Genomic DNA, 27,159 nt, shown 5'->3' on the forward strand with positions numbered 1-27,159 from the left:
TTGTAAAGTGGATTGATCCGTAAATAAAATGACGCATCCATACACCAATACAATAGAAAAATATTTAAATTTCGTGATTCATTCGTGGTTGAAATCTGCAGAAATTAGAACTTATTGGTGTAACAGTTTCAAGCTTTTGAAACTCAACTGTTATAAGAAATGAATCTAGAAAAGCTTCTATTTTCCTAGGTGTTCTAGATTCATATTCAAAATGACAGCCCGAGTAATTTGAATCATTGCTGATTTTGCTCTTGTATAAGTCAGAAAGGAAGGTTTTGCTTGAAATAGTAGTTTGGTTGCATCGCTTCAAAAAAATTGATTAAGTGTAGGAATGTCTGGCATTCCTGCTTGCAACACTGCGACGTGACAAAATAATCACTTCCATCATCATCATTCCGCAGAGCATGGCGTCGGCGTCGTTTCTCGATTTTTGACAGTTCTCCATCCACTTATCCATCCCTTCATCCATCAACAACAATGACGTCACCATCTTCATTAATCGAAAAAACCAACGAAGGCAGCTGCAAGTGATCGCAATATTCTACCGAAATGTGTTTAAATTCGAGATAATTGAAACTAAAACAGTGTTAAGCATTAGCATTGATCCGAAATTACCGGAAGAAAGTGAAAAACAACATCGAAAGGGAAAAATAAGCAAACAGCAGTCATTTTTCGTTGACTCGCAGCCAAGTGGGAGTTGTCTCGAAGGTGAAAACTAAATCCGCTGCAGAATGGAGGACATTTTCCACTGGTGCCGCGAGGGAAACTCCATCCAGGTGCGTCTCTGGCTGGACGACACCGAGCATGACATGAATCAAGGGTAAGTTCGGGAAAACGAACCATTTTCCAAGTTTCATATGAGGAGCTGCCTAAGACTTCCATAAAAGGGAGAAATACATTAGGAGAATTGTAAAGGTGCTAATTCATGAAATAGTAGCTGCCACACTAATATTTGAAGTTGAATTCATTTGCAAATAGAAATCAAATAAACGCGTGGGATAGATTGAATGGATTTAGTCCTTTTTTACCTGATTTATTTCTACTCAAATTCGTGTGGGCACGCATGACGTCATTGTTTTGGTTTGTTTACGTCCAATCATTCTGTCTTCATTACAAATGATGATGAAGCCGATAAAGCTTGTGCCTTGCGTTGTAGCTTGTGTACATGCATGTAGGAGTAGTTTTCAGAATGGATTAACGTAAATAATCAAAACCAGATTTGTAATTGATGTTGGTTGCATTTTTACATATGCGTATGTTTTATGCTATTCGTTTGATTTCAGAGATGATCATGGATTTAGTCCACTGCATTGGTGCGCTAAGGAGGGCCATACGAAACTGGTTGAGATGTTGCTGCACCGCGGGGCTCGAGTTAACGCCACCAATATGGGTGATGATATTCCGCTGCATCTGGCTGCAGCACACGGGCATCTGGAGATTGTTCAAATGGTAAATGTAGCAAATTTTAAATTACTATATTGACTATGTTTTAGGCAAATATTGGAAAAACGAACTACGGGACAGAAATTGAACTGTTGGCTGATAGTGAAATTATGTTCTAGAGATTGATAAAATTCAAACTCTCATAAATCACTGAACGTCATCGTTGTCATACTGCAAGGAAACGAAGAGGAAATCTTTCCCACATGTTTGTGCATAAAATCGTTACACAAGAATGGTCGAGGTCGCCCGTCCGGTAAGAAGCAACGGTGTGACGATGAGCAAGACGTGGCTTTTCTTCCATAAATGGCTCTCATGTCAAATAATCTTGCTTTGTTAAATATCAAAACCATCACGAATCCCACGAAACTCAAAGAGCTCCGAACTTGCTCCGAACCTACATCAGCAGCCAAGGTCTTGAAATTGTGTGCCTTCTTGAAGTCGAAAACGAACAGCTTTCCTTGCCTGGCTTTGTCAGTTTTGCGAATCTGGACCACACGAAGTGATACACCGCGGTTGCAGTGAGGAGCACATCCAAGTTACTTACGTCGAGAAAAGTCTGGAAAGTCTGAGCTGAGAGTGCATAGAACAATATTTACGCTTACTCGGGAACAGTACAGTGCAGCTGGAGATGAGTTTTAATAACACACTTGTCTACTGCTTCCGTTTTCTCACCGCAAGCGTCATCCACGCTGCTGATTTCAACTATGTACTGCAACTTTAATATGACCGTTCTTTAATAGGACGTCTAAAAGATGCAGCTGCATTATGCGTGGGGAAAGCTGTGTTCGTGTATTCCCGTGGTTTCACGTACGTCAGTGGGAACGCGCCACCTCGATTTGATCGTATGTAGTACGTAAGTTCGGGCCTACGAAACAACTTCCAATCCACTCACGTGCATGTCTGTTGCTTCACAGACCACAAAGCACTGGTGGCAAGACTGAGACAAGAGCCGCAGCGCATATTTGGACCTTCAGCCTCATCTTCTGATAGAAGAAAAGTTATGGAGTTCCATTATAAGTGGCAATATTGGACTAAGCAGCGCAGGAACTACGGGTCGTGGAAGGAACGGTGGCTGTCGTACGCTAATTCAAATATCAAATCCATTTTCAAGAGGAGAACTCGTGTCATTTTCAATGAATTTTATGATTCATATCAGCATCTCTGCGACGGATACTTTCAACTTCTCGAAATGTTTACCACCATAAACCGCCTAAAAGGTAAGGTGGTGCTGCAAAGGAACTTTTACCACGCATGCATGCGTATCAACCTAGGATAGGATGTGCCAATTAGTCATTAAAAATCGTACCGATTTTCTGTCAAAATCGTACCGGTTGCTGATTGGGTGAAAATGACAATCGATTACTTCGATCGGCGGTATCACATTTTCAAAAGGGCAGTTTGTTGTTACCTAGGATAGGATGTGACAAGTAGTCAGTAAAAATCGTACCGATTTTCTGACACAATCGTACCGGTTGCTGATTGGTTGAAAATGACAATCGATTACTTCGATTGGTGGCGGCGCGTTTTCCGTAGGGCAGCATGTTGTTAGTTTGGCCGTGTTGCAGGTTTTTAAAGTTGATATTAAGCAAAAATACGTAAATGTTTGAGTTCCAGTTTTTTGGTAAGAAATAAATTTATATTCAACTGCAAACGCCATATAAATTATTCTCAAGGGTTGTACAGGTTTAAAACTGCTGATTTTAAGCATTATCATTCACCTTTCTGTCATTTTAGATCTCAACGTCATTTTTTCAGTAGCGAAAACTTCTCTCTGTTAGTCTTTCACTTCTCTTACATAAATAGTGGATGGAACGGGAAGAAAAACATCAAATTTTGATACATGATATTTGGAAGATTTTGTACCAAATTACTTTGGCTGCACTGGCGACCACCTCGTCAGAGCAACCGACTAAAAAACAACAAGGCAGTCTCAATTGAGTTGTCACATCCTATCCTAGGTTGTTACCTTGGCCGTGTTGCTGGGTAATAAAATTGAAATTTATGACAAAATTCAAAAGTTTATTTATTGATTTTTTAGATAAAATGAATTTATGTTAGACTGCAAATTATGTATGCATGATTGCCAAGGATTATGCTAATTAAAAACACTAGATTTAAAGCAGTATTAACCAACTTTTTATCTATTTCACTGTAAAACGCACCTTATTCCGTGTAAAAACTTTTTGCTGATAGTACGTAGCATCTTTTATTACGCATAATGGAAGAAATGAACGAGAAAACATGATTTTTTTTCGGCGGATTTTGAATAAAAAATATTCGGAAGCACTGGACACCACCTCGTCGAAGCAACCGACTGAGGAAACAACAAGGCAGTCACAATTCAATTGTCACATCCTATCCTAGGTATCATCTAAACGTACCTGGCGACAGAGCTCGGTCTCCCCGCTGCAAAAAAACTACTATAATGTAGCTGCAAAGGGCTGACAATGAGCCACAAGAAATGGAAGAAATTTTTTGATTCTATATTCGGAAGAAGCAGCAGATAACAACGAGGTCTGCTGCGAATGTGCTATCCCTCCAGACGACCCACTGAAGAGATCACGACGGAAGAAAAAAGTTTTACCTTCGCTTGTTTAACGTAATTCACCGTGAGTTGAACATGCTTCTCAATGAATCACTCGCCGGTAATCGTCCCCATGCCTTCGCGTGCTGGCGTGCTGGCGTGCTGGCTTCTCAATGAATCACTCGCCGGTAATCGTTCCCATGCCTTCGCGGAGGGCATGATCGTGCTGGCGAGGAAGAAAATTGGAGACAACGTGGCCTGAGCTGCCTAACAGCGATTATAAACCAGCTAAAGCGTGTCATGCGAACCCACGGGCAGAAATGTCACTACAGTGGGTTCAACGAGGGACGCATCGCTCTTCTGGTGCACATTGCCAGTAGATCCACTCGGCTACTCGGCTGATTTGATGTGGCAAGGGAACCCACTGTACAATGTACATGCATCTCTATCCACTGGTATGTCGGCTTGAACTCGATATTATACCAACAAAACAGAAGACAAGTCGAATGTACTTCGGAGTGGGGAGTATCTAGGTTTTCCGGTTGATTACGAAAAAGTTCTTCTGGTTTACACCTGTGATATATGAAGTTAAACGTTCACTATTTTAAATGAAGGAGAACAAAAGAAAACTTAAGGTAATTCAAATGGATGCTTTCACTCAGCCACGATTGATTTGAACTGTTCATGAGTTTTGAGATTTTTGGTTTTTATCAACATTGCTTGTATAACAGTACAAGTGCATTGATTTTCTAAATATTAAGCTGATTCATAATTCCATTCTCATTTCAAAGGTAAAATCTGAGGTCAAATCACAGTAAAAATATGTAAATTAATATGATACATAATTAATTTGTTCTACACTTCTTTATCAGCTGATTCGCTACCGTTCAGATGTGAACGCTGCCAACGAACATGGCAACACGCCACTTCACTATGCTTCCTTCTGGGGCTATCAACCGATCGCCGAAGAGCTGGTCAACAATGGTGCTTTGGTTTCGCTAGCCAACAAGGATGGCGATACTCCGCTGGACAAGGCTAAGGCTCAGCTAGCTACTCGGTAATTTGTTGCCCTAATCTTCGGTAGACCGTCAGTGTTCATGTTTTTTTTTCTATTCCCCAAAGTTTGCACAACCTTGCCATCGAAAGCGGACAGGAGTTGAAAAAGATCAGCTTCAAGGACCAAAGTTGGCTGGGTCTGAAGACGCGATCTCGCGATGCGACACTTTCCCGATACAAGGGAATCAACATCCAGGACTTGACGCTGCACACCAAGCTGGCTATTACTGCGGGAGGCGAGACCTGGCGCGGTAAATGGCAGAACAATGATATCGTTGCAAAAATTCTGTCAATACGCGAGTGCAATGCACGCGTCAGCCGGGACTTCAACGAGGAGTTCCCAAAACTGCGCATCTTTTCTCATCCGAATATTCTACCGGTGATCGGAGCATGCAATGCTCCGCCTCGCTTGATCGTAATCAGTCAGTACATGCCGAGAGGCTCGTTGTACGACTTGTTGCATGGTGCTGCCGGAATCGTTGTCGATACGGCCCAAGCGGTGCGGTTCGCGCTGGATATTGCCAGGGGTATGGCATATCTACATTCACTGGAGCGAATTATTCCGGAGTATCATCTCAATAGCTTCCACGTCATGGTAAGTTTGGATGATCGATTTGTAATAAAGTATGTAACACGCTTATCCCGCAGATCGACGATGACCTGACGGCCCGAGTCAACATGGCGGACGCCAAGTTCTCCTTCCAGGAGCGTGGACGCGTCTACCAGCCGGCATGGATGAGTCCGGAAATGCTTCAACGGAAACGTAGCGATCGCAACTGGGAGGCGTGTGACATGTGGAGCTTCGCCATCTGTATTTGGGAGTTGGCAACGCGGGAAGTTCCTTTTGCGGAGCTGTCGCCGATGGAAGCCGGTATGCGAATCGCTACCGAAGGTCTAAGAGTGACGATTCCCCCGGGAACGTCACCCCATCTGTCGAAATTGATCAAAATTTGCATGAACGAAGATTCGGGAAAGCGTCCCAAGTTTGACATGATTATACCGATTCTGGAAAAAATGAAACGCTGAAATGGGAAACGAATCATCGGGGAAAAAAATTATGTGCCTTCAAATGTTTTGTCTTCTTATTTATTTAAACACAAAAACAAACTTCCTAACAAACCGACAAGATTGTTTTAACCTGCCAAAATGTAACAGTGTGCTGATTTATTAACAACACGAACACGACACAAAATGTTCTGGCGACAATATATCGTGTTAGGTTTCGTACTACAAGTTGAAAAATGTAACAAATAATTTCAAGCAAAGCAACAACTCAAAGTGTCTTACTCGTGTCTAAATAGTAGATAGTATTAAAGAGGATTTTAGTGGCAGCTGTCAATGCAAATCAACTGCACAAATTAACTGATCTTAAAATTGGAGGGTAGTCGATGCATGTTTGTAAATGTAATATGTAACAGTTTAGAAATGTAGCGACAGATTTATATTTAATAAACGTTTATTGACGACCAAAAGGATTCGTTTGATTAAATTGTCTCATTCATGGAAGCATTTCCTAACTAAACTTTAATCGTATACAGTCAGAAACGCAGCGCATCTCGCCAATAATTTCGACGAATTTCGGTAATTTTTCTACCGAGATTTCGGTAGACTTTACCGAGTCATCGGTAATCGTTACCGAGATCTCGGTAAAGTCAACTTTTCCGAATTGCGGTAAAATTATGGCGAAATTTCGGTAAAAGAATAGCCCAATTTCGGTAAAATTTTTTATCGAGATCTCGGCTGTTGGAATCTTGGCAAAAAATTTTGCTGAGGTCGGCAAACTAATTTAAGTGTGATCGAAAAAGTTTGTTCTTAGAATGAAATTATAGCCTTCGGTATTTTTCACTTTCTTCGGAAGTTGATGTGGAATGATTTATCGAAGAATGAAGATCTCGTGAATTATGGCAGCGATGCCATTTTATTATTGACCATTGGCGCAAGGTGGGAATGGGGAGGGGTGGTCATTCAAAATAAAAAATTTCTATTTTTAATTTCTATTTTTTTTAATTTTTATTTCTTAATTTTTTTTCGCTTTTAGCGAGAATTATAGCAGAACAATTATATAATGAAGACACAAGATTTCTTTTTACCTCAGTTTCTTCTGGAGCCTGTACTAGGCCCGACTTCCACAGATGATGCGCCTTCGTATTTAACGACTAACATTGTTATCAGCCGTTAGCAAGGATCCGAGGTAGACGAATTCCTCGACCACCTCGAAGGTATCCCCGTCTATCGTAAGACTGTTTCCCAGGCGGGCCCTGTCGCGCTCGGTTCCGCCCACAAGCATGTACTGCGTCTTCGATGCATTCACCATCAGTCCAACTTTTGTTGCTTCAAGTTTCAGGTGGGTGTACGTTCTGCCACCTTTGCAAATGTTCGGCCGACAATGTCCATGTCATCCGCGAAACAAATAAATTGACTGGATCTGTTGAAAATCGTACCCCGGCTGTTACACCCGGCTCTCTTCATGACACCTTCTAGCGCAATGTTGAATAACAGGCACGAAAGTCCATCACCTTGTCTTAGTCCCCGTCGCGATTCGAACGAACTGGAGTGTTCGCCCGAAATCTTCACACAGTTTTGCAAACCATCCACCGTTGCTTTGATCAGTCTGGTAAGACTCCCAGGGAAGCTGTTCTCGTCCATAATTTTCCATAGCTCTACGCTGTCTATACTGTCGTATGCCGCCTTGAAATCAATGAACAGATGGTGCGTTGGGACCTGGTATTCACGGCATTTTTAAAGGATTTGCAGTACAGTAAAGATCTGGTCCGTTGTCGAGCGTTGTCCGTTGTCAACGAAGCCGACTTGATAAGTTCCCACGAACTCATTCACTAATGATGAAAAACGATGGAAGATGATCTGGGATATCACTCTGTAGGCGGCATTAAGGATGGTGTTCGTTCGAAAGTTCTCACACTCCAGCTTGTCGCGTTTCTTGTAGATGGAGCATATGACGCCTTCCTTCCACTCCTCCGGTAGCGTTTCAGTTTCCCAGATTCTGACTATCAGTTTGTGCAGGCAAGTGGCCAGCTTTTCCGGGCCATCTTGATGAGCTCAGATCCGATACCATCCTTACCAGCTGCTTTACTGGTCGTTAGCTATTGGATGGCATCCTTAACTTCCCTCAAGGTGGGGCTGCTTGGCTTCCATCGTCTTGACTTTCACTGCCTGTACTCTCAGCGCAATTTAGATGTTCATCGTAGTGCTGCTTCCACCTTTTGATCACCACACAATCGTCCGTCAAGATGCTCCCATCCTTATCTCTGCACATCTTGGCTCGCGGCACGAAGCCCTTGCGGGATGCGTTGAGATTCTGATAGAAATTGCGTGTTTCTTGAGAACGGCACAGCTGTTCCATCTCATCGCACTCCGCTTCTTCCATGCGGCATTTTTTCTCCTGAAAAAGGCGGGTCTGCTGTCTCCGCTTTCGTCTATAACGTTCCACTTTCTGCTGAGCACCTTGCTGCTGCGTCGTTAATGGCTGCTTTAACTGTAGTCCAGCAGTCCTCAAGAGGGGCCCCATCGAGCTCACCCTCTTCCGGCAACGCTGCCTCGAGATGCTGCGCGTATGCAGTGGCGACATCAGGTTGCTTCAGTCGCTCTATGTCGTACCGCAGCGGTCGTCAGTACCGAACATTGTTGATGACTGTTTAACCATCATCAGATAGTGGTCGAAGTCGAGTCAAGTACGAGACACTGAAGACGGCCTTACATTTGAGGTCGAAATACGTATCTGTCAAGATACAATTAAGTGGTGGAATTAAATGGGATTGTATTAACTCGTCTTATGACAAGTAGTATTGCTAGCCAATAACTCCAAACTTATCTTACGCATAATGAATTCGAACTTCCGAATAGCTTTGTGAAATCCGGTAACCTTATTAATTTTTCAAATTCCAAGACATCTGCTCCTACAGGTAATCCCGCTATGGCTACTAAGTCAGCACATTCCAAGATAAATTTCTAGATAATATATTTGGCTTTCTGAACAGTTTCGAATAGTACAGCATTGAATATTTCTCCATTTCTCTCAGATTTCGTTATATAATAGCTCGACTGGTAGTCTCATGTACGTTGCCAAGTGGCTTCATGTAATCTTCCATACTCACCTTGTAGTTTCACAAACTAACATACATTTTTTTCGGCCACCTTTCAGACACGCCCTATAGTTTTCTGAACCACAAACCATTTCCACCGATCTTCCAGACGCGCATTGTAATTTTGCAAACCATAAACCAATTTCTTACGGTCTTCCAGGCGAGGCTTTAATATTCTTCAAACCACAAATCATTTTTCCAGCGGTCTTCAGACGGGCCACCACAAATTTCCGACGACGCGTCTTGTGATTTAGCAAACCATAAACCATTTTCCGACGGTCTTCGAGACGCGTCTTGTGATTTAGCAAACCACAAACCATTTTCCGACGGTCTTCGAGACGTGTCTTGTGATTTAGCATACCACAAACCATTTCCGACGGTCTTCGAGACGCGTCTTGTGATTTAGCAAACCACAAACCATTTTCCGACGTCTTCGAGACGCGTCTTGTGATTTTGCAAACCACAAACCATTTTCCGACGGTCTTCGAGACGCGTCTTGTGATTTTGCAAACCACAAACCATTTTCCGACGGTCTTCGAGACGCGTCTTGTGGTTTAGCAAACCACAAACCATTTTCCGACGGTCTTCGAGACGCATCTTGTGATTTAGCAAACCACAAACCATTTTCCGACGGTCTTCGAGACGCGTCTTGTGATTTAGCAAACCACAAACCATTTTCCGACGGTCTTCGAGACGCGTCTTGTGATTTAGCAAACCACAAACCAATTTCCGACGTCTTCGAGACGTGTCTTGTGATTTAGCAAACCACAAACCATTTTCCGACGGTCCTCGAGACGCGTCTTGTGATTTAGCAAACCACAAACCATTTTCCGACGTCTTCGAGACGCGTCTTGTGATTTTGCAAACCACAAACCATTTTCCGACGGTCTTCGAGACGCGTCTTGTGATTTAGCAAACCACAAACCATTTTCCGACGGTCTTCGTGACACGTCTTGTGATTTAGCAAACCACAAACCATTTTCCGACGGTCTTCGAGACGCGTCTTGTGATTTAGCAAACCACAAACCATTTTCCGACGGTCTTCGAGACGCGTCTTGTGATTTTGCAAACTTAAATATATCACTCGTCACAATTTAACCACTTGAATTTAACTCACCACATGAAATCAGCGACAGGATCCAATAAATAGACTGGCAGGATCGCCAAAATGAATAGCGGACGGACGGAACAAAGTTATGACAGCGACTCTCCGTGGATGCGTGTGCACGCCGCGAAGGTCTGACTGGAAGAGGAAAAGTCATGGCTTGCTGCTCGCCAATTGACACGCTGATGTGTGAATCTATTAACACACGCTGAATGCATTTTACTCAAACCCCACAGCCTCGTTTTGTGCTCTTACAATGGATGAGTTTTCGAGAATTTGCTTTACAAGGGTTCAATACAATGCTCTTAGACAATGTGGATCAGTAAAATCCTTTGCATTTTTAGTAACAAAACCAAGTTGATGATAAGCCTTGGAAATAATCGTCGCATAATGGGAGTGAAAGCTGAACTTTGGGTCCAACACAATGCCAAGATCTGTTATATGATCCACCCTCTTGAGGCAGCAGTTATCTTTTTGGTCATCAAATTGTTGATTCCGGACAATAAAGAGGTTCTGAAGTTTGACAACAGTTTATTAAACGCTTCAAAACTAGAATGATACAAAGGCTATGAAACAGTGTACCTAGATTATATCGGTTTTAACTTACATTTCAGTGACCTTTATAGTTCATGGTTCCAGAATCAACTGTTGAATATGTCTTGTAAGATACTGTGGACATGACATAAATGTAAGAATTGATTCTACGTCTGAAGAATTTCACCTTGCCCCACTCTAACGATCACTGTGTTGTCTATAGAGACTATGAATAGAGTTATTGCCTAGCAAGGGAGTAACAGTATTAACAGTGTTATGCTATACAGGCGATATTACGAACGTATTCATATCCACAGCGTCCAACGGAACGTTTGGCGAAGCAAGCTCCGTCTCAATATCAGATGAGTCCGACTGAAAAACAGACGCGAATAAATCGCACGCTTCAGATTCACTGTTCGACTCTCTATCATCATAAACAGAGGCGCGGTCGGGTTCCAAGACGTGGGTAGGACAAAATTTGCCCCAACGAACATTTAAGAAAACGCCAATTTTGAAACGAGGCATTAATAGAGTACGTTTCACACAAAGCTCTGAATGCTGATCGAATTTATCTGTGTTCAGTCAAATATCCTCCATTATCACATAATGATCAGAGTTAACCGACAAAATTCCGTAGAATTTACGAGAAAGTTTCAAAGCGTTTCTCTAGAAAATTTTGAAAAGTTTTCCAAATTAATTACGTAGATTTTCCTGCGGGATTTCTTAAGAGTGTTTCGTGAAAATTCCAACCACCTCGTAGAGTTTTTCGAGGTAATTTCGAAAGCTTCCCGATGAAATTGTAACGAGTTTATCCAAATTAAGTACGTAGATTTTTTCGATGAAATTCCGAAGAGTTTCTCAAAGTAATTCTAAACATTTTCCCGAGGAACCTTCGAAGTATTTCCCAACGAAATTCCGAAGAGTTACCCGAGGATTTTTGGAAGAACTTCCTGGAAAAATTCCGAAAAAAAATCCCTTGGGAAGTCCGAAGCGTTTCCTGAAGAAATTACGAAGAGTTTCTTCAGATAATTTGGAAGCGTTTCCCGAGGTATTTCCGAAAAGTTTCCCAAATAAATTCTAAAGAGTTTCTTGAGGAAGTTCTGAACGCTTTTCAGGGAAACTTCCGAAAAGTTTGGCAAGGAAATTGCAAAGAGTTTCTTGAAAAAATCTCTACGAGTTTCGAGGAGTTTCTCTTCTCTTCGTAGAGTTTTTTAAAAGGAGAAAATAAAATTTCCTTTGGAAATTCGGAATCGTTTCTCGAGGAAATTCCGAAAAGTTTTCAAAGAAAACTGAATAGTTATCTGATCCGAAGAGTTTCCTGAAGAATTTTCAAACAATTTTCCGTGGGATTTCCGACAAATTTCCCGAGGAAATTTTGAAAAGTGTCTCAAATCAATTACATGGATTTTCCCGGGGAAATTCAAAAGTATTTTCCGAGGAAAGGAATGGTTTCGCAAAGCGATTCTGTAGATTTTCCCGTAAAAATTTCGAAGTGTTTCCCAAGTAAATTCTTAATTTTAAAATAAATTCTAAGAGCTTCCCGAATAAAGTTCCTATGGTTTTCCATGGAACAAATTTCTCACTATTTAAACGACTGTTGTCGTCCTTCTAGAAGACAAGGAACACAACAGTCGTTTAAACCGTGTAACATTTTCCCCTAAGAAGCTCGCAAATAATTATTCAACAAATTTCTTCTTGGAATTTGGTAGAGTTTCCCAAGAAAATTTCGAAAAGCTTCCCAAAAAAAAATCGAAAGGTTTCCCGATAAAGGTTTTGTAGAACATTCCCACGAGTCGAGCATATTTCATAGAGTTCTTTGAGCAAATTTTGAGGAGTTTCCCGAAAACAGTGTGAAGAAACTCACAAAGTAATTCCGAAGTATTTCTCGAGGAAATTTTGAAGAGTTTCCCGATGATTTTTACCGGAGGGATTCTTCCTTGGGAATCCGGAAGCGTTTCCAAAGGAAATTTTGGGAAGTTTCTCCGGAGAATTCGGAAGCGATTCCCGAGGGAATTCCGAAAAGTTTCCTAAAGAAATTTCGAATTAAATTTCGGACAATTTTTCGACGAAATTCCAAAGAATCTCCCGAGGAAATTCCGAAGATTTCCCAGAGAAAATTTTGAAAAAAAATCCATGGAAATGCTGAACAAATTTTCGCGAGAATTCTGAATTTGTTTTATAGGAATTTGAAAAATGTTTTGCTGGAAACTCAAAAAAAAACCTCTTCATGGTAGTTTAAAACAATTTCCTAAGCACACCAGGCCAACTCAATGAGCCATGAGATTTTAAAAAAGTCGCTAACATGTTCTTCATGGCAGATGATTGGCAAGATATACATAAACTGTAATAAGTAACGTTTAATTGCCCTTAATCTAAAATTTTCTCAGGGAAGATCAAGAGAATAAACTATTTCGAATTGCTTTGGAATAAATGATGTCAATGACAATGAAGACAAACCGTACGTTTGAAAGCCAGTATATAGAAAATTATCCTAAAAATGTGAAGCAGCTATTAATGTAGCACATAGTGCAGATTGTTTCATTTATTGTTTGTTATCTCTTTAGAATCATGGGTAGGACAATGCTCAGGTTGTCCTACTGATTTCTCGTGGAAGTGTAGATGACTCATCGGCTTCCGTCAAAGCGAGTATCACGTCAACATTTTGCCACCTATTCCCTAATTGACCTGCATTCGGATGCGGCAGGCGTCGGTATTGCTTAGTTTTGGGTCACCAGTTCTTACACATTGAAGATGCTATTAGTCCCAAACATCATCTGTTGGTTTTCTGTGTAATCACAGCTGACCTGGCAATAACGGAATAGCAACCGTGAGGGGTCAATCATGCTTATGTTCAATTAGTTGAACTGTATTGCATTTTTTTTTAGTAATAATGCACTGTTGGAGGATAGACAACACAATAGAAAAATGTCATCATCAGGCTACACATACAAGCTACAACATTTCACGCTGCGGCAAGTGCTGGCAGCGTTTATTTGCGAAAGTAACAGCGTTGCTAAATCGTCTGGAAAAGTATTCGCCCATCTCTTAATATAGGATCCTTAATGATTGTGACATCTTCCTGCAACAACAAACAAATAGTCTAATTAAATTGTTTATTCATCTCACTTTTCTTCCAGTAGAATGTATATGATAGGTTTCGTTTATTACTAGCGATAAAGTCTTCAAATCCTCATAGCACAATTAGTTACGAAAAACAAGTAAATAAAAAAAACAATCTACGAAATGGCTTATCTTAATCAGTATCAGAGACTTTTCTCTCGTTTCATGGTTTAAAAGTTATTCTTCCGTAACTCGTTATCACTCTTCCATTCTCCAGATGTTTTCATCCGCAAAGTCTATCTCAATTTTTACTAAGTAAAATACAGAATCAAGCAACAATAAAATTACTAATGCAGGCGTTGTTGTTTCCATTGTAAATGATCTACACGTAAATAACAATATATAAATAGATTCATCTTCTCCTAGGGATGTCTTCCATTGCTTCAATGCAAGTATCATATATTAATGCTTTACGTTTTTAAAAGATGCGTGTTTTATGCGCTGGTACATATTATATGTGTGTGTATGTGTGCGTGCTAAAGATAAAAAATATATAACTGCACGATTGTCTAAAAAGGAAAACGCGTGATAAGACGTTCTTACACGGAAAGATACGAAAATAGCTTTAAGTACATACATACATAACAACTCTGTTACCACAGGATTCCGCTGCAAAACGGGCCAAAGCGAGTCGATCCGCTTCGTTCTAACAATTACCATCACTACACTTAAGTAATTGAGTTTACTCTAAAAATTACCTAAAATTATCGCATTAAAGATACAGCACCAGTTCATTCACTTGTTCGCATTTCGCGTATGGTTGCGTTTGTGTGGGTGATTTCTCGGTTCAATGCATGATGCAGATATGGAATGTGAGTGTGTGTGTGTAGGTGAATTACATATCATATTGTAATTTGAACTAAATAATTAGACTTATCTGTTGCCTTTGATCGCGCTACGCTAGATACGAGTTATCAGTTACAGAGTGATTATATTAAAAATAGCTCATTATAGTTTACCTTCTCACAATTCACAATGTAGAGGAATTCACAGTTTAGTTGTCGTAGTTATTTGTCTTCGATAATGATCATGAATGCTTAAGTTATGTGAGAAAATCGGTGATTTTATTTGTAATTGGTTGGGCCGAAGATTTGCAGAATAATGTTCATAAGTACACGTGGTATCCCCGGTAGGGTTCCATTAACGGTACAGACTCAAAAATAGATACAAAATTTCGCGAAAACTCCTCCGTTATCGCGTATGTTCACTCAATTTACGATACGGTTAGTTGAAATTAAACTTGAAGATTCAATTACGACTCTACAGGGATGTGTGCTGAAGCGCAATAGCTTGTTCGCGATGTCCAACACAGAAAAAATAAAGTACCTTAAAAAAATGTGTGTATATGTACTCAAATGTGTTTATAAAAGCATCCTCAATTCGCATTCGCCGTCAGCGAACATCGCCAATTACACTCGACGACCACCATCGCCGCCGGACCCGAATCGCCTGCCGCAATTGGCGACCTTTCCCAGCCGTACCCTCCGGCCGCATTCGGGAGCCAGATTCTATCTGTCTCACCCGTTGAAGTGAGAAAATGCTTAGGACTGGCGCTGATCATTGCATTTGACGACCAGGTGAAAGAATATTGTTGCTAACGTAATAGCCTTCCACATATGAAAGTTATCGGTAATGAGGGAGCTTCCAATTGTCAACGGGGGACTTCCAATTAAAGTAGGATAGATCAGCTGCTGGGGACTATCTGAGTAGGTTACGGCGACGTGGTGCTGAATGGCACGAGGAAACGACCCAAAGGGCTTCGAAGCATTCTTGAGTGCAAAGTTCAAATGTGGGTTCCTCACCACTATTTTCATGCATCATGCTTCACGCAAGTGGCACACCTAATTTCCTGGTTTGGTGTTTTGCTAGTTTTGTTTTTTGACTAGCATTACGTCCTTCGAAAGATAAGTTGCCATTCTGCAGATTCGATTTCGAGACCGCCACGGAAAGTGGTCAGGAGCACTGTTGTGAAAAACTCTTTAAAAGTCTTTAAATCTAGCGTGATTCAAACTCAACCCTGATTCAAGGTCCAAAAAATCGCTCATGTGTCAACTCGAAATTTGCATTGATTTCTACTTGTTCTTGAGTTTTGACACTTTTTAGAGCGAAATCATTTTTCGGCGAATGAGTGAAATTATGCGATTCTGGGTGAAAAACTCAAGCGCGATGCTTTCCCTGCAGAATCGCAATCGAATTAGCTTGCGTATGAGGCTTCGATGGTTGAGATTTGAGCATGATTTTACCAACACTGGTCCGGTGGTGTGGGTTAATAACTCATCAGTCTTCTAACCGTTTTTGGAGATTTTACTATCAATAAATGGACGAAATCTTTAAGATTTCGCTCAAATATTAAAAATATTGGATTAAAGGCTTACTATTGATACACTGAATTTCGCCACTGTTAAAAATCGGTAAATCAACCAATCCCGTAAGTACATCCTCAGTTCAATCAAGACTTCACGGATAGCAGACACGAGGGCCGTACAACAGCAGCAGTCGCAACGATGACGCCGGTAGCAACATTCCCAACGGAAAGGGAATTACCGATTGGCAATCGCCGGCAAGCAGAAAGTAAATCATCGAATTGTTGTCGCCGATAGCAAAAGCACTCAAGTGAAATGTCTACGCAATCGTTTGATTGCTATTAGGGATTAGAAAGATGAATTGTAAAATGAAAATCGATTCTTTTGAGGACCAACACTTGAATGTGCAACATCAGTGGCGATACTGAATTTTATTTTCTATATGGTGGCGTCTTAGCTAAAAAAAACACCGTTGACAAACGCAGCACTTTGGATCGTCCGGACTATCGTACTCAATTTTTTTTTCTGCAGCTCGGCAAAAATTCGCGAATCTCGGTTCGAAAAAGTTTAACAAATTGTGGAGATCCCGGTAATAAAAATTAAGTCTGATCGCTTGGTTGCTGCTAGTGATTGGAAAGACGCATTATTGAATACCAATCGCTTATTTTTATAACTACTGTTTTGAACAAGAAAGGGTAGAGGCGAGACTTAAAATCCAAATCATAATTATTTAGCGTAGTTGGCTACACCTTCTCCTTACAAGCGGATGGTCATGGGTTCGATTCCCAGCCCCTCCACCAAACCATCGTCAGTCGCCGGATGCGCAGCCTATACGGTGGGGTTATTGGGGAGCGCCCTTACTGTTACGACTGCTTGATGACGACTGACAAATTGTTCTTTTCGGAGGCATTCCTCCAACGTACCCCGATAAATGGCAACCGAACAATGCAACGATCATTGGATTCACGACACGGACAAATAGACACAATGGACTCACGGTGATGGACCAGCAACGACAACAACAATGAATAATGGAAAATCTAAAAATAGATTCTGTTGGGATTCTGGCAACAGTAGCGGTTAAGTAACACAGAGTGCCTACTAAATAAAGAAAGAAAGGAATAAAAAAAATATTTAGCGACGTGTCGCTAGCAAAATCATAAACGCTCGTAAGATTTATTCGCGCTGTAGGGATTTATTCGCATGAATGGCGTCGATAGCGTTCTAGTAGCAAGTCATGAGTGGCTGACATTGGCGTCAGTGGCAGTCAAGTGAATTTACTATGGTGTGAAAACTCATATGAGAATATGTATGTACATTATATGGAAGATAGGTATTGATTTGAAAAAATGTATTGGAGCTAACCATTTTTCCTTCGATGGGACTCGAAACCACGACCCTCAGTGTCCAAGTCGGGTGGTATAATCCCCGGAATATAGGCAATTAACTTTGATTGAAGTCAAGTTAAATTTATTCTCAATATTTTGATTTTGGTTTTGTGTTTTGTTTAAGATTGGAAAGCCGTACTATTGAAAATAAATCGCTGCTTTTCAGAACCATAATTTTACACTACAGAAGGTTGAGTCGTGACGAATTTTCTTGAAAGTGCTAATCATAATCGTTTAACGACGGCAGAAAGTTGCAGAAAGTTTCGGAAGAATGCTTCCGAGCCTCTTGAAAGGTGGCTTGTCAGCCTCTTGTAATGTGGCTTCTAAGCCTATAAAAGCCTTCCATCCCTCTTGAAATGAGGCTTCCGAGCCTCTTGAAAGGAGACTTCCCAGCTTCTTGAGAGGAGGCTTCCCAGCCTCTTGAAAGGAGACTTCCGAACCTCTCGAAAGGAGACTTCCGAGCCTCTCGAAAGAAGGCTTCCATCCTTCTTGAAAGGAGACTTTCGAGCCTCTTGAAAGGAGACTTCTGAGCCTCTCAAAATGAGGCTTCCTAGCCTCTTGAGAAGTAGCTTCTCATCCTCTTGAAAGGTGGAGGCTTCCAAGCCTCTCAAAAAGAGACTTTACAACTTCTTAGAATTAGGTTTCCGAGCCTCTTGAAAGGAGGGTTTCGAGCCGCTTGAAAGAAAGTTTCCGATCCTCTTGAAAAAAGGCCTCCCAGACTCTAAAAAGGAGGCTTCCATCCTTCTTGAAATGAGGCTTCCGAGCCTCTTGAAAGGAGACTTCCCAGTTTCTTGAAAGGAGGATTCCCAGCCTCTTGAAAGGAGACTTTCGAGCCTCTCGAAAGGAGGCTCCCCAGCCTCTTGAAAGGTGGCTTCTCTGTTTCTTGAAAGGTAGCTACCCAGCCTCTCAAAAGGAGGCTTCCGAGCCTCTCAAAATGAGACTTTGCAGCTTCTCGGAAGTACGCTTCCGAGCCCTTGAAAGGAGGCTTCCGAGCCGCTTGAAAAGATGCTTCCGAGCCTCTTGAAAAAGGCCTCCCATCCTCTAAAAAGGAGGCTTCCGAGCCTCATGAAAAAAGCCTTCCGAGCCTTTTGAAATGAGACTTTCAGCTTCTTGAAAGGAGGCTTCCCAGCCTTTTAAAAGGAGGCTTCCGAGCTTCTTGAAAGGAAGAGTCCGAGCCTCTTCAAAGGAGGCTTTTGATCTTCTTGAAAGAAAGCTTCCGAGCCTCTTGAAAGGAGGCTTCTGACCCTCTCATAAGGAGGCTTCCTAACCTCTTGAAAGGTGGCTTCCCTGACATTTGAAAGGTGGCTTCCGAGCCGCTTGAAATTAGGCTCCCGTGCCTCTTGAAAGAAGACTTCTCTGATTATTAAAAGGAGGCTACCCAGCCTTGCGAAAGATGGCTTTCCAGCCTCTTGAAAGAAGGCGTCCGAGCCTCTTGAAAGGAAGTTTCCAAGCCTCTTGAAAGTAGGATTCCGATCTTCTCGAGAAAGGAGGCTTCCGAGCCTCTTGAAATGTGGCTTCCCAGTCTTTTGAAATGTGGTTTCCCAGCCTCTTGAAAGGAGGCTTCCGAGCCTCATGAAATGAGGTTTCCGAGCCTCTTGAAAGGAGACTTCCCAGCATCTTGAAAGGAAGCTTCCGAGGATCTTGAAAGGAGACTTCCCAAGTCTATAGAAAGGAGGCTCCCAAGCCTCTTGAAAGGAGGTTCCGAGGTTCTTGAAATGAGACTTCCCAGCTTCTTGAAGGGGACACAGCCTCTAGAGAGGAGGCTTCCCAGCCACTAGAAAGAAGGCTTCCGAGCTTTTTGAAAGGATGCTTTCGAGCCGCTTCTTGAAAGGAAACTTCCCAGCTTATTGAAAGGAGACTTCCGAGCCTCTCGAAAGGAGGCTTCCCAGCCACTAGAAAGGAGGCTTCCGAGCCTCTTTAAAGGAAGCTTCCGATCTTCTTGAAAGGAAGCTTCCGAGCCTCTTGAAAGGAGGGTTCCGAGCATCTTCAAATGTGGCTTCCCAGCCTTTTGAAAGGAGGCTGCCCAGCCTCTAAAAAAGAGGCTTCCGAGCCTTTTGAAAGGATAGCTCTCAGCATCCTGAAAGGAGGCTTCCGAGCATCTTGAAAGGAGACTTCCCAGCTTCTTGAAAGGAGACTTCCCAGCTCTAGAAAGGAGGCTTCCGAGCCTCTTGAAAGGAGGCTTCCGAGTCTTTTGAAAGGAGGCTGAAAAAACAAAACAAGAGCTGTATCGAAACCGGTACTTCATTTCTTCTCAATAGTAATGGAGTAATTCGACATGCACTTAAGCACTAAGGATACGGGGAATGCTACAATAGATCTAATAACTGGTCGCAGTGGCACACCCGAACAGGAAAAAAATGTTACTAACATATTATTCTTCATTTTGTTTCGATCAGGTAGATTGCACTAAAAGTTTTTATATTTTTTTATAATTTATAATTTCATTTGACATTTTGTTTTTTGATCAATAAGTTTTTTTTCGTTATCGATAACAACCCGGATAAAAATTTACAGTACCTTGTATGGTTTAATCCATTGGAATATCATAGATTGTATGGTAAACAATACAATCTACTGTTCATTGAATGTAGATTATTTACGTTTGAAAATCATCTATATTGTACTTACCTCAAAGGACCAATACGCCCAAATGTCCCCAATGCATTTTATAATATTTGTATTATTCACTAATGTTAGTTAAAAATTTGACCGAATTTTGAAAGTAAGTCCACACACTTAAAAGCCAGATTTTATTTCGGTAAAATCATTTAACGAATATCGTCAAAACATATTGTTTTACCGAAATATTTTAAAGTTAATTACCGGTAATCAGCTAGTTAAATGTACTACTGAAATTCGGCAGAATATCTTGCGATCATCGTCGGTAAACCATCCACTTTACCGATTTTCGGAGAAATAGATTTGTCATACGTCAAAACGCCGCAAAAGCACGTGTTGAACAAAAAAACAAACAACTTGAATGGTTTTCCGACAACGGCTGCTAAAAATATCTCCAAGTAAGTCTTAAAATCTAAAATTACTTTTACTAAATTTACTATTACTTATTCGGGCTTAAATATTGTTTTTTAGGACATACCATCAAAATGATTGAAAACGATTTTCGTGACATGGAAGAGGTTTCCAGCTCGCCATCGTTGTGTAATTTTGTGTAAAAAAATATTTAATTTTTTTCATAAATTCATTTTCTGTCCATATTATTCGTGAATAAATATTTTTTGATTTCCTGCTGCATTACGCTTTGGTTTTTTTTATTATGTTTCATTAAAAAACCAACAAAAGAAAGCAATAATTTACAAGATTTCGGTAAAGCACTTTGCCGAACACTTCGACAACCTATTGCCGAACAGCACGGCAAATTTTGACAGCTGGATGTTTTCACACATTTTACGACCAGTCGGTAATTCGAACTTTTACCGAGATTTTTACCGACATCTCAGCTGTTGGATTCTCGGTAATATATTTTGCCGGCCTCGGCGAAAAAAATTAAGTGTGCATTTCATTGATCAGATAATTATTTTTTTAGATAAAAATCTGAAAAAATAATAAATTTTTAAGTTCTTAGCGACAATTGAAAACTATAAAACAACAATAGTTTCCGTTGTTGAGTAAAACTTGATTTTCCTAATTTTTTATATGTAATTCATTATTGCATATCTTGAAATGTTGAAATGTTCGTATAACTACAGTAAAACCTCCATGAGTCGATATTGAAGGGACCATCGACTCAAGGAAATATCGAGATGTGGAATATACAATCCTAGGCATGCTGTTTGAAGGGACCATCGTAGTAACCCAGAAAATTATTTTTAATATGGAATAATTTGCTTCCATGAGTCGATATCGAGTCATAGAACATCGACTCATGGAGGTTTAACTGTATAACAATTAAAATTAATGAAAAAAAGTTTTTAATTTTTTTTTGCTCCGTGGAAAAAAACTAATTTCATTTGAGCGTGTAATGTTTTGTTTGCGGCTAGGGAAAAATAAAAAAAATCAAATGGGCAAAGTGCAGGACGCTTCCTTTCGTTGTTTTCTGCTCTTTTAAGTAAATAATGTTTTATCATTGGCTGCTGTGCCGTGTAATGGTGGTAAGTACCTAGTGTTGTTATCATAGCACCGGAAGATTTCGATTTACTAACCATGGGGAGATATCTTTAAAGGACTTTCCGGAGGGTTACTGTCGGAGTAGTTCTGACTATAGTTGGGCCTTTAGAACAGGAACCTTTCAAATGACCGGTGTCTTCTATGTGAGTGAATTATTAGTATCTAGTATCTAATTTGATCGTTTTAGTTAAAATATTGACTTATTGACTCTTTTCAGAAATATGAAACTAATTGAAAACCGCTGCTTGTCATTCATCGTGACCGTTTCCAATACGGAACAGCACTTGCCATTCGTCTGTAACATCAATCGAATATAATAAGAGCTGAAACAGGTAACTTTTCTTCATATATTCAGCACAGACAAACAGACGTAACAACTAGGAAAATTTCCTGAATAATAATATATAAATGAATTATTCATCGCCCAGTTACTTTACCACCATCTCGCGTGCATGTTGCTCAAAAAGTTGTATAGTATGACTATGTCACGGTGCTAATGTGATATGTCAAATCTAAAGGTAAACGATGCGTGAAACGAGTAATCAGTGTAATTTAGAATGACCGTTCAGAGCGTGAACGATGGGAATTTCATCAGTGTTACGTCTGTTTGTCTGTGTTTTCAATGTGCTCTCGAAGAACATTGACATACTAATGTTCATCTTCCACAGGTGCATACTTTCGGATGTTCCTGATAATGGTTATTTTAAATCAACTCAAGTCCTAAAACGGATGCCGGAAGATAGCGATAGCAACAGGGCCGCCATTATTACCACGAACTCCACTACTCCCAATCAACAGCAACATGATCGACAAGTGGCTTTGAAAACCCAACATCAGAATTAAATCAAATCTAAAATAAAATTAAAATCAAATTGAAATTGAGTTGAGTCAAAATTGAGTTTAAACTAGATTAAAATTCAATTGAAATCGAATTAATAAAATAAATTGTGAAAAATTAAATGTATTGTATTTATATTGTTATATTTGAGTAAAATGTATTCCAAATCCTATAATATTTCTACTGTAAAACAATAAAAAATGTAAGGGAAAACATTTAATACACAATGTTTTCTATTTTTGGTCCCTCGAAATCATCCCATTGAAGAACCGCAAAATCAATTGTTTTGCTCTGAATTTTGTATGAAAAATTTTCGATTTTTTTATTGTAAAGATACATAACAACCCCCCTTTTTTGTTGTAAAAGTCCCATTTACCATTCATTTTATCGTGGAAAACCATTATTTCTTATGTGATTTAATTGTTCAAATTCCATTATATTCAATGGTAATTACTTTGTTATAAATGGTGTTGTAGCAATAAAATTTATAATATTTCAATGATATTTTTTATCCGGGAAAACACTGAAGAAGTTTTCAAGTAGAAAACAAAATGCGTATCTGTTTGATACATAAAAATTAATTAGTGGAAGTAAATGGAAGAAAATAGTCATTTAATTGTGAAAAAAAATGTTTTTGGGAATTTTGGAAAAATATCCTTCTTTTTCTAACTAAAAAAATTTCTCTTCATTTCGCCTCGGGCTTAAAATCTCGTTAGTTGCAGAGTACAAAATTACAATGTCTGCAGATCCTCGACCCATTTTGTATGAATGATAAAACTGTGGGCATCTCTACCGCAATTTCTATTCAAATTGTTTGCTATTTTTAGAACGCTTTATATTGTACACTGCCGGAAATAAGTATAAAGACAACGTACATTTTACTATTTTTAGGTTTACCGTGTAAACTACCCCAGCTTACTTCGTGTCGATGTGAATGTATTAGTGAGTTGCATATTCTGTATGGGTTGTTTCGCCAGAAAATCATCTGTATTTTAAATTATTCGCATTTTTTTGTTTTCTTGCTTGGAAATAAATATAAAGACAGTATTCTGCGTCATCTTGTTTTGTCTCGTGGAGGCTTGTTTCATGAAAAAAGTGAAAAGTGTTGTTCGAGAAGGTTGAAATAGAGAACAGAAGGTAAACAGGAAACGAAAATGATGTTTTTACATTCCAATTTATATTACTTTCGCAACTTAAAGGAAAAATGCCGAAAAACAGCCCGTTGACCGACTTTGAGAAGGGTAGAGTAGGCGATCTTCGAGAGCAAGGGTTGAGCTTGCGTGAAATCGGCATCAAGATTGGCAGGAGCAAGGATGTTGTACATAATTACCTCCGTATGGGCGAAAAGTATGCCACGAAGAAGCGATCTGGACGCCCATCCATCCTGACACCGCGCATCAAAAGGGGAATAAAACGGATGGCGATCCACGAGAAGCTATCATCGGTAGAGATTAGAACGGAAATGGGTTTGTCTATTTCTGCTCGTCGGATTCGTCAAGTTTTAAACGAGGATCCCAATATTTCATTTACATCAGCGACGCCTGTACCAAGGCTTCTGGCTCGTCACAAGAAAGCCCGTTTTACTTTCGCTGAAAAGTATCGTTTTTTGAAACGAAGAATAGTCAAACGTGGTATTTAGTGACGAGAAAAAGTTTAACCTTGATGGACCAGATGATTTTAGTAGCCGCTAGCATGATAAAAGGCAAGAGAGACCAAGAAAAGAGAAACGAAACTTTGGTGGAGGAACGGTAATGATCTGGGCCGGTATTAGCTTGGCGGGTAAAACACCAGTCTGTTTCATTTCGACGCGGATGAATTCAGATATGTATTGCCAGCTTTTGGAAGAGGTTCTCATACCGTTTTCCTAGAACGTAATGGATGAAAACATGATTTTCCAACAAGTTAATGCTGCCTGTCATGCCTCCAAATTGTTGGAGTGGCTTGCCTGCAGCCCGGATCTCAATCCGAACGTTTGGGGGATGCTTTCACATAATGTTTTCAACCATGGAAGGACTTGTCAAACGGCTGGCAAACTGAAAAGGACAATTTAAGGAGAATGGTCTAAAATGGATCCGAAAACATTGAAAAGGTCATTACGTCAATGCCTCCACGATTGGAAGAAGTAATAATGAGAAAAGGCGATGCTACACATTATTGAAGACATTTATTAATCGAACAAAAGTCAATAAAGTGTTTGTTTTTCAAAAATTTATCTTGTCTTTATACTTATTTCCAACCCAAAAATTCAAAAAATGCAAATATAGGTTTTTATGTGTAAACAACTCAAGAAACAAAATATTTATCGTCAATGACACTGCATTAACAATCTACTGTGTACAAGGTTTTGAACGAATATTGATTAGAAAATTATATTTTGCTAAATTATTGCATGTCTTTATACTTATTTCCGGCAGTGTATAGCTTATGTGATTTATATTTTAGAGACAGTTGTGGATTCCCATCGTAAGGGTGCCTTTTGTACGATTGAACCGTACTTTAGGAATACATGAATTTTAAGCTAATTTGATTGCCTCTTTTTGGCGTATTCCTTCAGGAATCCTACCGGTATTTTATGACACCGATATTTTACAGTAGAAATGCCCTGGTTTGTGTATGCCTCAAAGTGGTAGGAAGCAATCTGTTCGCTTGAGATCCACAATATTCTGCTTATCATGGAAAGAATCACTTACTGCAGTTAAATTCTACTGGTTGCAAATTCACATTGATATCAGTGATATGTCGGGTGGAGAGTTTATGATATCGGTTTCTTATTATCGGTTCTTGCTTACTTCCTAACGCTTGTAAATGACGATGAGTCTAGTTTAGTTAGTGACTATCCACAGAATGATACTCGATAGAACATTATCTGGAACAACCCTCGAGATTGTGGTATGATTCCATAATGGAAGCTAACAAAAATAAATTCCGTTCCGAATAACATTCATCGTCTAAATTCGCTACACGTCAACATTCACATTGATATAGATTTGGCAAGTCTTGCTTTCGTTCGATAATAGGTGCGATCCTAAATTGATACATCAGTTACTTAAAAAACTATTGGCCAATGTTTAGAGGATGTTCCTCGCTCTTTTCCATCCCTATCCCTCAGATAACTCACTGCAAATCCTCCTCGCATTTAGGAATGTCGAAAATTTCCGCAAACAGCGGCGGCAACCGGATGGAGCTCCAATTTTGTCGGAACCACTCCAGATGTGCGAAATGTTTCTCCCCGAGCGTTCGCAGCTCGTGAATTTTAGCCTCTAGTGCCGGCATTATCTGCAGGGCGCTTACCCCATTGGACCTGGTCCGCGTGATCTGCACCCTCAGCGCCTCCGCAATGCACTCCCTCGTCTTCAGCACTATCTTGGTCTCCGTCAATCCCGATCGATCGGTCATCAGTATCAACGCCGAGTACAGACCAATCTCGGTATCACTCAAACAGCAATTGTTCAAGCCGCTGGTAAAATTGAACAATGCATTGGCGTAATCCACCTGAAACAACAGAATTCGCGATCAACATCAATCGATGCCTTTCACAACTACCCCGCCTCCTTACATCATATATCACTTCCAATTGCTGCCGGGTGATGTACACCCCGTCATCGAAAGTCAGCGTGGACTCATTGGTGGCCCGAGCCACGTGACTGAGCCACACCTCGAAGAAGCCCATCTTGATCAGGATCAGCTGGTCATCCTGGAGGAACTCACCGAAGCCGGGAACCCTCTTCGCGAACTCGACAATCCGCTGCACCGATGGGGTCACCCGCATGGCGTACTGCTGCCACAGCCATATCCGCTGGTCCTCGATCGTGTCCAGTGATTGCATGATGAGCTGGTGGAAGAGAGCAACGATTACACATAGTTGAACATCTTGTAAAATAGATGACCATATATTTGAATGCCTTATTGACAGGTCTCTAATACACAATACCCGCAATCATGATGATGCTACTCACATTGTTCTTCTCGCTGTAGTTGATCAGCGATATCCGGTTCTGCTCCTTGACCAGCTCGGCGGTGTAAGTGGAATGGCCTCGATGTGCTTGTGCGACGCATTGAATGATATCGTAGATGGACAGCTCCGGCGGGCTAAAGGTCATCGAGTCCGGCAGGATGGTCGTTACGACTGCGGTCGATGTGCTAATTTCCGCACAGTTTGTCATGGCTCCAATTCCGGTTCCTAAACCGGAATTGTTGTTGTTGCTATTATTATTGTTGATGCTATTATTGTTGTTGTTGTTAATTATATTATCGTTATTATTATTATTATTATTAAGATTATTGCTGGCACTGATCACTGTTACTGTCGGCGTGGGCGTACCGCCGCAGCTGCTCAACTGGGACACCTGGGTCGGTGTAGTCGAGTTAACACAAACATTCATGTCTTCCGTGCAGTTTCCGGCTTCGCGAGATTTCTTCGGGACGCGTCCATAGCGAACAGCTGTGGATGGGGGTAAAAGAGAGAAAGAAACGGTAACTGTAAGACAAAGTTTCAGCAGTCGGTCATCAGACACCTTGAAATCGGTTGGGCTACATTAATAGATGTTTATCCGCCTTCTCACATAAATAGAGTTTTGTTTCCACTTGGATAAGTTTTGTTCGGAAAACTCTCTGATGATGGTC

At 40.6% G+C, this 27,159-nt stretch overlaps 2 protein-coding genes across 3 annotated transcripts in view; one reads left to right on the forward strand and one right to left on the reverse strand.

The window, feature by feature from the left end:
- The first annotated feature begins 468 nt into the window (after positions 1-468).
- LOC134210770 (integrin-linked protein kinase) lies at positions 469-6,498 on the forward strand. The gene is made up of 5 exons (XM_062687027.1): positions 469-820; positions 1,284-1,449; positions 4,840-5,024; positions 5,090-5,618; positions 5,672-6,498. Exons 1-5 carry the CDS (start codon positions 732-734, stop codon positions 6,047-6,049), a joined length of 1,347 nt encoding a protein of 448 aa, XP_062543011.1. The 5' UTR covers positions 469-731; the 3' UTR covers positions 6,050-6,498.
- An 18,285-nt stretch (positions 6,499-24,783) lies between these two features.
- Positions 24,784-27,159, reverse strand: part of LOC134210773 (ecdysone-induced protein 78C) — a 112,141-nt gene continuing 109,765 nt past the window's right edge. Inside the window, exons 4-6 of one of the 2 annotated variants that reach the window (XM_062687032.1) lie at positions 26,493-26,977; positions 26,093-26,368; positions 24,784-26,028 (exon numbers count right to left, since the gene is read on the reverse strand). In XM_062687032.1, coding sequence (XP_062543016.1) covers positions 25,651-26,028; positions 26,093-26,368; positions 26,493-26,977 — 1,139 coding nt within the window. In that variant the 3' untranslated portion in view covers positions 24,784-25,650. The remainder of the gene's footprint in view (positions 26,029-26,092; positions 26,369-26,492; positions 26,978-27,159) is intronic. The other variant, XM_062687031.1, reaches the window with a different exon arrangement.

Source organism: Armigeres subalbatus, chromosome 2 (genome assembly GCF_024139115.2).
Source record: "Armigeres subalbatus isolate Guangzhou_Male chromosome 2, GZ_Asu_2, whole genome shotgun sequence".
NCBI lineage: Eukaryota > Metazoa > Arthropoda > Insecta > Diptera > Culicidae > Armigeres > Armigeres subalbatus.

What these genes read in the sequence shown, in the direction of transcription:
- LOC134210770 (XM_062687027.1), top strand. Translation starts at nt 732, where the DNA reads ATGGAGGACATTTTCCACTGGTGCCGCGAGGGAAACTCCATCCAGGTG. An exon ending in GAGCATGACATGAATCAAGG is followed by an intron (nt 821 to 1,283) that starts GTAAGTTCGGGA and finishes GTTTGATTTCAG; the next exon opens with AGATGATCATGGATTTAGTC. An exon ending in TCAATAGCTTCCACGTCATG is followed by an intron (nt 5,619 to 5,671) that starts GTAAGTTTGGAT and finishes CTTATCCCGCAG; the next exon opens with ATCGACGATGACCTGACGGC.